The sequence below is a fragment of the Ptychodera flava genome, chromosome 6 (assembly GCF_041260155.1).
Source record: "Ptychodera flava strain L36383 chromosome 6, AS_Pfla_20210202, whole genome shotgun sequence".
In the NCBI taxonomy this organism is placed as follows: domain Eukaryota; kingdom Metazoa; phylum Hemichordata; class Enteropneusta; family Ptychoderidae; genus Ptychodera; species Ptychodera flava.
The window spans coordinates 43,355,863-43,369,805 of NC_091933.1; the positions used below are offsets into that span (position 1 = coordinate 43,355,863).

A 13,943-nucleotide genomic window follows, 5' to 3' on the forward strand; every position below is an offset into this window, starting at 1 on the left:
TGATCAAGGACATTCAACCATGGGTGTTTCATTGATTTTACGAAGGCATTTGATACGATTAATCACAATGTACTACTATCGAAACTCCAGCACTATGGTGTGAGGGGAAACCCACTTCTCTGGCTTACAGATTATTTGAACAATAGAACCCAATATGTGTGTAGAAACGAATTTATGTCAGAAAAACTATCAGTGAATTGTGGTGTTCCTCAGGGATCTGTACTTGGACCGACTTTATTTTTAGTGTATATCAATGATTTACCAAATTCTTCTAAGTACTTTGACTTTCGACTATTTGCAGATGATTCAAACCTTTTTCATACTTTTCCAGCTGACATAATGGATGTAGATCTATCTACAGTTGATCACCATCTTAAGAATGTTACACGCTGGTGCGATGATAATAAGTTGACAATAAATACTTCTAAAACAAGTTATGTAATTTTTCACAGTAAACGCACATTGTTATCAACCACAGGGGTTTTGTCTGTCAGAAACATTGTAATTAACGAGGCCTCGGAGGCATCATTTGTCGGAGTGACAATTGATAAACATCTAATGTGGAAAGAACACATTGCCGAAATAAATAAATGCATAAGAAGAAAAGCAGGGATTTTATTCAAATTAAGAAATTATGTTCCAAGAAATGTACTTGTTTTATTATACAATGCTTTCATTTTACCTAATATAATGTACGGTCTTGAAGTCTGGGGTAATACATATTCATCATACTTGAATACTATTTTTATCTCTCAAAAAATGTGTGCACGTGCGATAACGTTTTCTGGATTCCAAGAGCCTTCCTCACCCTTATTCCAGAACTTGGAAATTGTAGATGTTTATAAACTTCACAAACTTCTTGTTGGGATATTTATTTTTGACTTGTTGCATCATAATTTTCCTTTTCCTATACAAGATTATTATGAAATGGCAGATCATTGTTATGACACTAGATTCAAACTTGGTGCGAATCTATCTTTACCTAAAATGCATACCTCTTTTGGTCAATTTGCAATTTCGTACATGGGTGCAAAGTTATGGAATAATATACCAAATACTGTTAAAATAAGTACAGGTATAAGTTCATAAAATCATTAAAACAGTGGTTGTTACGAAATTAGTTGAGAAAGTTTATACTACTCACTTCACTGAGCGCCATATGGTGGAATATGTAATGTAAATATTTAAGAGAATGGGACCAGACTCGATTAGCATATAGCTATTTTTCTGGATCCATATTTGCCTTTTGCCTATTTTCAGTTTTTGTAATAATGAACTTGTCAAGATTTAAAAAAAAGGTAATAAAATGAATTGAATTGAATTAATTGAATTGAATTATGATACATTACAGAAAATGGAGAGGGTTCTTGGACCTTGAGTATTGGATTGAAGCGAGAAACACAAGGAGAAAATTATCTAGCCAAGCTTTCTGAACCTGTCTCAGTTAGAACACAAACTATCCAAAAGTAGCAAACTACACACTGCAGTGAAATCCGCTCGTACAAGTACAGAAATTTAGACCAAACTGTTCGGTTCGGTTAATATTCAAAACAAGTTGCAATTACAGTCTTTGCAACTAGTTTCCAGTCTTTCCAACTTATCCAAAAAGACATACCACACTAAGGCTATTGAAGACCTCTCTTGCCAAACTAAACATGTCATTTATGGCATTGACTGTACTTTGTGTTGGTTGATGTATGTCGGAGAGACTGGAGGAAAACTATCTAAGAGAATGTGTGGCCATAGGTCAGGTATAAATAATAATTGCCGACATGCCTGTACACTCATTTTAAACGGTCCTCGACATTCCATACTAAACATGAAAGTCCAAATATTGGAAAAAATTTATCATCCTTCCAATAGTTCTAAGCTCAGCAGGAGCTACCGCAAGCAACGTGAACACTATTGGATCACTGAACTTGGTACAGCTATGCCCCATGGATGTAACGATAACATTCTAGGGCTGGGAATTTATCCAGAACTAGGGGGAGTCGTGCAAATGTGATGGGTTTATTTAACTCTCACACTAGAAGACGACGTAGCCATGGGCATAGACATGGTAATACCAGCAGTCCTCCCAAGTTCAGTGATCTATTGTCTATTCTTAATCAGCCGTTAGGAGTTCACAAAATAAGAACTACTTTGTTTGCTTGCTCCTTGCAGAAATTGAGATTGCTACTCTCAAGAGTTCAAACGATGAATATCAACCAAAACAGCCCTGATTATCGTTTAGTCCAAATTATTATCGATATCAGCAATTACCGGCTGTTTAAGCCAGTAAGGACAGAACTCTTGAACAGTGACAAGCGTTTATTTTTTCATGTACCATTTGCAAACAAAGGGATTGACCAAATAAACATCAGCAATATTTTGCATGATAAGAAAGTTGTGGAAAAAATACCTCCATATTTTAAATTTCAAGAACCACCTATAGTTTCCTACTCATACACAAAAACCATTGGTAGGAAACTTTTTAACTATAACAATGTCTTGAAATATTTCAACTTTACATTAAACAACAGCAGAACTTGCAATTGCTTGTCATCCCCCTTTTGCTATAAACCACTTGGTCACATAATAATTGCTGACCTGACCATCATCACCAACAGTAAACTTCGGCAACTCTTTCAATATGGCCCAAAATATCGAGAGCCACAAAATATTAATCGGAAATTTAATTTCAGAATTATCATGGATGCCGCCGAAAAATATGCAAGACAGTGGGCTGCAGTTGAGGAAGTTGATGTGGAATGTCTCTCTGACTGGCTGAGCAAAGTCAGAGATAAATTAAAATCACGTATTTCACATTTCCGTTCTCACAGTAAAGATGTAAATACTTCCTCAGTATTAGATGACCCATCTGTCAAAGCATGCCTCGATGCTTTACACAACGAATATGTTGTAGTTCCTGCAGACAAAGCTTCAAACAACATTATCTTTGTCTGTAAGAACTATTATGTCCAGTGTATAATAGATGAATTAAACCTTCATTCAGATAAGAGTAATACAACCTACACTTTTTCCTCCCTCACTGATGAAGACATTTTTTCAAATCATTCATCTGTGCTCAATGAATTTGGCATTCCTTTGAAAGAGAAGGACAAAAAACTGCCTATGTTGTATTGAATACCTAAACTGCACAAGAACCCTTACAAACAACGTTTTATTGCAGGATCAAGCAATTGCACTACCAAACATCTGTCACAATTATTGACTATAATTTTAACAACCATCAAAAATGGTCTTTTTCGATATTGTGACAAAGTGTATGAAACAAGTGGGTTGAATCAAATGTGGATACTGAAAAATTCTAAGGAATTGTTGCTTGATTTAAAAGTCAAGAAAACAAGTTCAGATCAATCCGAACATTTGACTTTTCCACATTATACACCACAATTCCCCACGATAAACTTAAAACAAGGCTGTCATCTCTTGTTAAACAAGCTTTCCTGCATAAAAATGGCAGTAGAAGGTACCAATACATTACCATCAAACATAGGTCAGGTTATTTCAGTAACAACATGGATGCCCAGCACAAATACACAGATGAAGAAATTGTTAAATGCTTAATTTTTAATTGACAGCATATTTGTTAAGTTTGGCGGTGTGACATTTCAACAATCTATCGGCATACCAAAGGGTACAAATTGTGCACCCCTTCTTGCAGACTTATTTCTGTATTCATATGAAGCAGAGTTCCTACAATCTCTCTACAAAGCAGGGTCTAAAAAACTTGCAAGGCGTTTTAACAACAAGCACACATATATCGATGATCTGATTAGTCGAGATAATCCAGACATATCAAATTACTTACATCATATTTAGCCTGATGAGTTGGAAATCAAAGAAACAACAGAGGGTAGGAACTCTGCTTCATATCGTGATCTGTTCCTACAAGTGGGTACTAATGGGCTACACACTAAGCTGTATGACAAAAGGGATGATTTCGATTTTGAAATCATAAATTATCCCCACTTGTCAAGTAATATTCCGTCTGCACCTGCTTATGATGTGTACGTGTCTCAACTTCTCAGGTATTGTAGGGCTTGTGATTCCTACGCTGATTTTCAACTGAGACACAGCTCATTGGCATCAAAATTACTGAGACAAGGATATACAACAAAAAGACTCGTTAGGACTTTCAAAAAGTTCTACGGTCGATATGACGACATTGTGGCCAATATGACACCTTGGTCACTCAAATGATTAACGACAGCATTTCCGGCTTTGACTTATTACAGTGATTCATATCCTGTATCTTTTCATACAATATTTAGACAATTTTTTGGACCAATCCTGACGGGTGCAGCATGCTAGCAGGGTACGCTTACCCATCTGGACACCTGGTACCATCACCAACTATCAGTGGTTCAGGATGGTCCTACTTAAATTTGTAAATCACAATTGTCCCATGGACCTGGTAATATATTATCTTGAATGAAAATGATTATTGGACCAGTTCATGTCATATTGGTCATCTATCAAGAGAACACGTTGACTTATTATCGTTGAATTTAGACAAGAGAGGCACCGCTGGGCAGTAGTTAGGGAGCGTTCAGTTTTTACGGCCTGGGGGGCCGGCAAAATCTTGTCGCCGGTGTTCAAAAAAATATAGAACCCCCCTGCATTTTTCGCGAAAAAATGATGACCCCCCCCTTTGTCAGACGAAAAAAATGATGACGCCCCCCCCCCCCGCTGAAAAATAACCAAAACCCATTTGTCAAATTTACCCGCACGGTTTGGATTTGAACTCCGGTACGCGGCGCACTTTATTCGTGTAGCAGAGATGGCAGTGCACAAACTTCTCAGCCACATCCATGCAACGTCTGTTACTTAGGACGACTGTAAGGCAATTTTTCACTTCATTTCCATAGACAACTTATGTCCATGGACATTGTATAAAGTAACTTTATTGGAGTGGTTCACCAAAGGCAGCCCTCTGGTTAAGAGGGTCATGGGCCATTACGTAAAGTCAACTTTATTCTTGTGGGCAACCAAAGGTGGCCAACTGGTAAAAAGAGAGTCGATCATGGCCATTGCACGAAGTAAACTTTACTGAACAGGGCCGCTGAAGGCGTCCAGCCGTTAAGATGGTCATGGGGTATTACAATAAGGTCAATGTCTTGTAGTGGACCGCCGCAGGCGGCCCGCCGGTAAAGAGGGTCGATCATGGCCATGGCATAAAGTGAACTTTATTGTAGGTATTATGTTTTTGAAAATGTGGTGACCCCCCCCTTTCCTACCAGTGAAAAAGTGATGACCCCCCCTTCGCGGATTCCAAAATTATGATGACCCCCCCTGGATTTTGCCCGCCCCCCCCGGCCGTAAAAACTGAACGGTCCCTTAGGGTACTAGTCTCACTATCAGAGGGTGGCGAGTTCAGGACCCGTTATATCCAGAGTGACGGAATCACTTTCAGAGGATTCGGACTCCAGTATACACTGTGTTGTGCCCTTGAGGAAGGCACTTTGGTTTTGATTGGGGATTTGGCTGAGCGGTTTTGTCTGTTGCTTCTACGCTAGGCAACTGGGAGCCGTGCGTTGTAAGTTCGAATCCGACTGAAACCACCATGTTTACTCCTCACTGCTCTATTGGACAGTGAGTAATGAGAACCTCATTAGGGTTGTAGCTCTACGTTACCTGTATCACGCAAACATGAAACAGTTGCTGGCAACTTATAGACACCAAATCAATAATCACTTGGACAGAATATAGAAATATCAGAAATAATAACCCATTACTTTGCAAAAGTAAACGACAGTGTCTAAACAGGGATTGCATTATTGACACTGAAAGCAAAGGCAGTAGTAATGTCAGCTCCTGTAACGTATTTATGTCCGTTCTAGTAGTCTATAATGTTTTTGTATATCTTCTCGTGTTCTACTTCGATCACTTACAAGCAATCTTCAAATTCGATAGCATACCAGCAACTTTAATAGTGATCAGTCAAACTACATTTTTTGCAAATGAGTAATTTAAGTAGCGGAACGTAACAAGGCAATTAGACTAGATTACCCATGAAGAAAGTCCATAAGGAAAGTAGTACCTGAGTTGGAGGCGTCTGACTTGAAGCCATTCTTGTTCAAAACTTAGGATTAAGATGTTAAAGATATGTGAGGAAACACTTTTTTATGCTCCCACTGAAGCGTAAACCAAGGTGACGAGTAAGCGTCAGAAATTGTTGTCCTTTTCGTCTGATTAGAGTCAAATACGCGGCTGTCTGCGGGCCCTCTAGGGCCCCGAAATTAATAGTGCGGATGGAGCGCACACATTTCCAGAAGTGGCTGGGTCTTTCCATTTTTCCTGTTGATCTTCATATAAACAAACTTGTTCAGCAGATTAAGGTTATATTCAATCATATTTTTTACCTTTCCTGAACGTACGGCCAGCTTGCAGCTCAATTTTAGGATGTTTAGACTATAATCGAATCAAAAACTATCGGTGCTACGTTCTTTTGAAAAGACGTTTAGTCACGAAACAATCGGGCATAGGCTCAATATTTCCCCCAAATCAGTTTGGAGTAAAACAGGAAAGCATGGCATACGTGAAACTGCTCTACACTGGTGAAAATATAAGGTTTATGACTCTGAGGGACCCTGATGTCGATCTTAGGTGCAGACAATGGTTTGTAGTGTTGTTTTGTTTCTTTTTGTGACTTTATAAACTTTTCGAATGTGAAAGATATGCAAGAGACAGATTAATGCTCCAACAGAGATGTAGAATGATGTTACAAATGCGTGTCAGAAATTGTTTACCTTTTCGTGTGAGTAGAGTGAAAAACACGGCCGTGTGCAGGCGCTCTAGGACCCCGAAATTAAAAGTGTTGCCGGAGCGCACGAATTTTCCAAAGTGGCAGGATCTTTTCATATTATCTCTTGATATTCAATAAAGAAAGTTGCTCAGCAGATTAAGCTATATACAATCATATTATTTACCCTTTCTGAACATACAGCCAGCTTGCAGCTCAATTTAGGCAGATAGTTCATGTAGCTGACACGAAATTGGGTGGGGGATACACGAAAATATGTTAATGACCAAAACAATATTAGCAAATAATTTAAAGAGAGTGTTGGGGCCTGTGCAACATTGTCAACTTACTTTCAACATTTCACAGAGCTAAGTGCCAACTTACGAGCTTACTTACTTCCAACCTTCATAAAGGTACGTTGGTGGGGACCTGTGACTTACTTCAAACCTTTCAGTGATAGTGTTGATAAATTCATACAATTTTGCAACGATTGTCTTTTTTCAGCCATCAATGAGAGTGTAAAATTAAGGTTAATAATAAAAGAAAACAGAAATATCCTCTTTGGTTTGACTATTATTTGATTTGTTTCTTTCAAGAAAAAGAATAATTTAACAGACCCCAAAATATGTCTCTGATTAGGGAAGGCAAGGCAGAGAGGCATTTTTAACAAGCGAGCCGCCTTCAGTAAGCCAAATATTAACTGCTTATCTGTCTAATGTAGAAATTGATATTCATCCTCTTGGTTTGGTGCTCGTTCGTAACATATAAACACACTTATTCTTATTTCACGACGTGACTGCAGATCAATACAGATCACTTTGGAATAATTTTGTAGTCCACGGAATTTAATCTAGTGATGCTGAACTTGGTCAAATCATTCTTTCCTTGGTCTTGATCTCAAGGTGCTCTGGTGATCAGCTGGTCCAAGAATCTGATTGTAGAGCAAAATCTTAGTCCCAAAAGTGGAATATTTGTCCATGACCTCGAAGCAATTGACTTACTCACCAATTAGTTTTATGTGCAATTTCGATACGTTGAACAAAATAGCAGCAATACACAGCCATATTATACTTTTGAATTCGGAGGTCTTTCAAAAATGATTGATAATATTCTTTCCAAACGTCAGCCTATATTACTTTGCTTTTTCCTTTTTGTTTAAGATGGACTTTCCATTTTTAGTTTATTTTCTATACGCTGGCTTAGCCCCTTGCCAAAAATTAATTTTCAGGCAACAGCTGAAAGAAGCAAAGCCAGATGGTAAAGCGATTCTCTTTAATCGAAATTCTGGCTTAAAACATGGTTTTTACATTAATCGCCATATTAGTGGTGTGCACTGAGCAAAAGCAGTCAAGATCCTATTGTTCCTATATCCTGCAAGATGGATTTAAAGCGACATCCCGTCAAAAAGTAATTCGAGATGACGTATTTCCTGTGTCAGGGGAGAACAAGACAGTCGTGCCACCGCTTCTTATCCTTCAGAATGCTCGTAAGTGAAAGTGGTATATGAATAGTGTTCTGAGCGAAATGTACACCCCCGATTTCAACATTTTCAATAAAAAGCCCTATTTCTTCCACTAAAACAAGTATTCGTCACAGAAGAGGAACCTTGTTTGAAGTACTCTAGCCAGGTATGAGAAACCTTCATGTCTCTATCTTTAATTATTGACTGTATCAATGTTGCGTTTTGTCATCTTTAGAAATTAAATGTTCATACTTTTGATTATCTTAGTGTTATACTGGATTTATATTGTGCTTCCTTTTCATTTGCAGACAAAATATGAATTCAAGACTTGTTCTTATCTTCCTTTCCGGGGTAGTTTTTGCTGTTGCAGAGGTAGCGTTATCAATCTTTTTCAATATCTTCATCTAGCTCCGTAGATTTGAGACTAGAATGTTGCAGATTTTCGTCGTATGAAGAAACTTCTTTCGTCTCAGATACTTACCTTTCACATTAAATAATACCAGTTTACGAGAATCCTAGTTGTTTAAGTTGAAATCGATTGAGAAGATTTATTATAAACATCGGTCTTTTCTTTTTTTATTTCACAGGACTGCGTACGTAAGTATGACTACTCAACTATAAATACAATATAGTAATTTAGTCACTTCACAAAATGCGTGAAATGTATTCTACTGCAGGATCCACTCAGAGGACATGGCTTGAATCATTTCTTGACTAATTATATTAATGTATACTTTATGGGAGAAATATTGCCACTGCTATCACAGTTGCTGCATGATGAGCCCCGATGAATATTATTGTTAGTCATCCAATGTCATATGAAATCAGGATTTTTTCGTTAAACATGAATAGGGACCGTTCTTCTCTGCAATGACTTTCTTGTGCACTCTGTATTCTGCATGGTTAAAGTGCGTTTTCGTTTTTTTCATTCGTTGGCAGCATCGTTCTGTCTGTGCAAGAGGTATGAGGTGCATTGTGAAATGCCGGGAGATGCAAACTCCAATGGATTGACCTACCAGGGATACGCTGCGGCCCAATGTGCTGCACGTGGAGGCTACCTTGCCAACCTAGTTGACAGCGAAATTGACACCATGGTGAAGAACTTCATCGCCGATAAAGGACTTGATGGACCTCCTTGCATCAAAAAATATGGATTTTTTATCGGTCTTAGCGATGCTACGACTGAAGGTACTTATGTATGGAGCAATGGCAACCCAATATGCCCAGGCAGTTTCATTAACTGGGCCCCGGGCGAACCAAACAACTTGACAACTAAAGATCCAAATGGACAAGACTGTGTGCAGCTTTGGTAAGTTCTTGATCTTGTTATGCTTATTTTTCAAATATATTAAATAACCTAAATCAATGAGTAAAAACTAAGAAGAACTAACAGTCGTATCCAACATCGTGACACATACCTGACTATCGCAAGTCAAAGATTAGCTACATGGGTGTCAATCTTTAAAACATGCAATTATTTTTTACTGCCAAAGACGCATTTTCTTTTGATGATATTTTCAAAGAAAAGTTTTGCCCTGTATCGTACTCCTTTAGAGATGTGTTGGTAATGTTTTGGTTCGTGGGCGAGAAAAACACGTAAGTAGATGTGACTGGATGATTTCAGAGGTTGATACTTCTATTGACTGGCCGCCACTGTAAAATTACTTTAACTTTCTCAAATTTTTATGGCCTGAAATAAACAATTATAATGATGATAAGAAAGTAGCGAGCAATTACGTCCTAAAACTGTTCCTTTGGTAGATGATGAATAATGAAACCGTAATTATTTTGTCGGTACTATCTCAAATTTGGTAGGTAATGGGGAAGGTGGTTCAACTTTGTGTAGTGAAGCATAAAATGTTGCTAACACGTGCTGAAGAAAGCTTCTGCTTGCTGAATTTCGGCCTTGTTAGATATAGACATCAAACACAAGTTACAGGTGTCCATCATTCGTAAATTGTGTCTGTTGGTTTCAGGTACAGATTTGGTCACAATGGCTTATGGGATGATGAATACTGCAACTTTAGGCCTAAAGGATTCATCTGCGAAATTCCAAGTAAGTTTGATATACACTGGGCATTCGCTGTGCAATTTCAGACGATGTGACATAAAATCTTTCACTAGGAAAACGATTTGTTTGGCAACTCGCGGTAGGTGGCGAAGATTCAAGTTGGGCTTTACGACTGTGTATAGTATACATATATAACAATCTATGGACTCACTTGATGCAAATTTTGACTAGACTTATACATGACATTCATTCAATATTTTCCATCTCTTTCAGACCACTGTTGTTGCAGCGAAGCTCCAGCGGCTCAAGGGAAGTAGTGTAATCGACCAACTATTATCGAAGTAACGGATCACATTTAACACTGTGTAGTTGTAGAATTTTCGATGATAACTAATTCAAATCAATTGTAACGTTCAGGTTGCCGATACTAAGAATAAATCATGGCATCATCATGACTAGAATGAGATGTATGTTGTAATTATTTGTTTCATGAGTCACTTTTTGTATGTTTGCTATTCAGGAACATCCACTCAACAGGATCTTTCACAAAACGTACACTCACACAGAACATCAATTCTCCGGGGTCTTAGCCTACACTGAGAAGTCTAGCCCACATCTACGAAATCTCTTTTTGTTATCGTTAGGTGAAATGCGACAGATATTCGAACTTTCGATCTTTTACAATTTTTCTCTGATCTACCACTTGTTGGGGGCACATTTAAAACTCTTAGTGCAAGAACAATTTTACCATCTCAGATAGAATTTTTTTCAATTTAGGGTTTCAAACAGGGATGGCAGCTCTTTTATATTTCAAACATCTGTAAATCTTGGGTTACTTGTTTCTCTAGTAGCAACATTTGCAAGGTGATCCCTATTTTATTATTTATTTTGAAAGAGTATGGTTGAAAGTATCCTTGAGGAAAAAGTTTGACAAAAATGTAAATAAGTCTTTCATTTTCCAGGCACATAGTACCTAAATGAGAGGCTGTCGTGTTTATGTTTGATTGTGAGTGTTTACAGTGTTATGTAAAGGAATGAAGAGTGCATTGAAGTGGTCAACTTATTCAGTAACCGAACCTCTCTTCAAGTTTTATGCATACTGACTTACTGTCGATCTTAAAAATGTTAAGGGTGGTCATCGGGCAAAAACTGTTTCCTTGTAATTGTTGCTACTGTCACAACTAGGCAAACAAACAATCTAGGCGAAATGTTATGCTTCATTAAAGACAATAAAGAGGGTTCTTGGACCTTGAGTATTAGATTTCAACGAGAAACACAAAGAGAATTAAATTGTCTATTCATTCAAGGTTTCTGAACCTGTTGCAAGTCGAACACAAACTATCCGAAAGTGTCAGAGTACAAACTGCAGTGAACACTGGCAGTACAAATACCACATTTTAGTTGAACTTATTATCATTGAATTCAGACAAAATAGGCACCGCGGGGCAATCGTTAGGGTACTGGTCTCACTATCAGTCCAGAGTGACGGACTCACTCACGGATGCTAGGTTCAAGACTCCGGTGTTGTGCCCTTGAGCAAGGCAGGTTACTCATTATTACTCAATTGGGCAGTGAGTAATATGTACCTCATTAGGGTTGTAGTTCTACGTTAATTGTATTACGCAAACACCTGGTATTTCTAAGAGTGACATTAAGAAGAAACTTACACCTTTTAGTTTCATCAAGCTCCCTATTACCATACTTGTCTCTTGAATAGAATGATACTCTATGGAAGCGACATTACCTTCCAGAAATGAGGTCTACGATTGTTAATTGGAATCGTTAATGTAAGTTGACTTTTGCAGTTTTTCGCGGTACAATATGGAAGGTAAATGGACTTTGTTGATCATCATCATTTTATTCACGTCAAGTGGGCACGCCACATTATTGATCACTTATCAAAGTTGCAGTGCCAGCTGTACGTGAAGCGATTCGCTACAAAGCACATCGACTCTCAACTGAAAATGTTCCGGGTTAGTCTAATAATACTCTTAGGATTTCTTGCCAATTTTCGCTACCTTCGCCACCTGTTGCTACGTTGCGACGACTCCCTTCAAAATATGAGCCTAATACCGTGCATTGCATAGCAAAACGTATAATATTTCTTTTAAATATCTAATTACTGACTGAAACAGTGTTTAGTATCATTAGTTTTCCAATTTTATTGTTTTATTGTTATCGTTATTAGAATAGTCACAAGTATTAAGTTTGTCAACTTTTTCATTGAATGTTCAGTTGATTATTATGATCATGATTTTCCACTTCAATCATGTATACCCAAACCAGAGTCGTTCGATTTGAAAATGTTGTTTATTCAATGTAACTTAATTCAAACGTACATCATTATAATGACTGAAACTTACGTTTATATCACAATTTAAGTTGTATTATTTTTTGCTTATAACACGATTGGAACTAATTTGGAATAATTTGATTGTAAAGTAAAGTGGCTTACATCTGCAAACATAAGCTCATCCGCTTTTTTTTACTTTACAGACTCGTTTTTATGAGTAATTTGTAATATTGCAACATTTAGCTATAAGGCAGCTATCATTTTTGAGAAATTTGAAAAATATGAAGATTCATTCATCCCAAATTAGTTCCAATCGTGTTTTATGCGGACATCAATAAAAAATGGATGGCAATTGTTCTTTTGCTCAAAATTGTTAGAAATAAGGTTTACATACCAAAGCTGTACACAGTCTTGCTCATTAGAATCGTGATTAACATTGTTGTTTGGTAACCACGATCCCAGTTTTGAAAGTCAACAGGGAAGATTCTGTTTCCATTGCTCCAAACAAATGTATCTTCGATGTCAGAATCGATTAGACCAATAAAGAATCCATACGATGGTTTGATGAGGCGAGGAGGGCCATCAAGGCCTTCTGCGGAGATGAAGTTTTCCAACAAGGAGTCAATATTCGTGTTGTCTATGCATAGACAGGAGAGGTCTATGTTCTTAGTTAGTGAGGTAACCTCCACATAGATCACACTGATCTGCCGCAAACTCATAGTAGGTGAATCCACCAGAGTTGACATCCTCAGGCATTTCACAGGCATTTCACAGTGTGTGTACCTCCTTACATAAACATTAATGTGTTCAAAGTAAGAAGCCTTTTATAGGAAATGTTTCTCATCATCTCTAAATACAGATATTGAACCTTATGAAAGACAAACAATGTCATCTTCATCCTGGTTTACCTGCTTTGTCGCATTTGGAAATGCCATTTTAAACAAAGTTCGTTTAAAAACGGTCCTGCCTCACATTGCGAGAATAAAGTGATAAAAACGTGATATCAGATTGTCTGAAGAATGTATTAATATGGCATCAAACCTGAACTATCATATCCATACAATCTAAGGAGACAGTGTGTCCATTTGACATGTAATGTTTACAACATTAATTCGGACCATAAAATATGATTTCATAATTACGTACGCAATCTTGTGGAGCTAATTATAAAGGAAACAAAAGACGTAGATGTTCTTTAAATGTCCTTGCTTTTATCATTTGAGTACGCTTAGTGGCAGCTTTGTGCAAATTGTGCGCTGACAGAAATGCAGCTAGATCTAGTCAATATCTCTTAACTATTACTTGAAAAAATCTAACTAATTCCACTAAAGCTACCTCAGCTTCAGCAGCCATCATTCCGGAAAAGAAGATAACAATACGTTTCGGACCAATGTTGGACTCAAGTATCTGAAGACAAAGGCAGACTTTT

General features: G+C 37.6%; 1 protein-coding gene across 1 annotated transcript; it reads left to right on the plus strand.

Annotated features, from left to right (window-relative positions):
• Positions 1-8,801: 8,801 nt before the first annotated feature.
• On the plus strand, positions 8,802-10,699 carry LOC139134359 (perlucin-like protein). The gene is made up of 4 exons (XM_070701230.1): positions 8,802-8,807; positions 9,150-9,519; positions 10,187-10,266; positions 10,495-10,699. Exons 2-4 carry the CDS (start codon positions 9,191-9,193, stop codon positions 10,536-10,538), a joined length of 453 nt encoding a protein of 150 aa, XP_070557331.1. The 5' UTR covers positions 8,802-8,807; positions 9,150-9,190; the 3' UTR covers positions 10,539-10,699.
• Positions 10,700-13,943: the final 3,244 nt, after the last annotated feature.

What these genes read in the sequence shown, in the direction of transcription:
- LOC139134359 (XM_070701230.1), top strand. Translation starts at nt 9,191, where the DNA reads ATGCCGGGAGATGCAAACTCCAATGGATTGACCTACCAGGGATACGCT. An exon ending in CAAGACTGTGTGCAGCTTTG is followed by an intron (nt 9,520 to 10,186) that starts GTAAGTTCTTGA and finishes TGTTGGTTTCAG; the next exon opens with GTACAGATTTGGTCACAATG. An exon ending in ATTCATCTGCGAAATTCCAA is followed by an intron (nt 10,267 to 10,494) that starts GTAAGTTTGATA and finishes CATCTCTTTCAG; the next exon opens with ACCACTGTTGTTGCAGCGAA.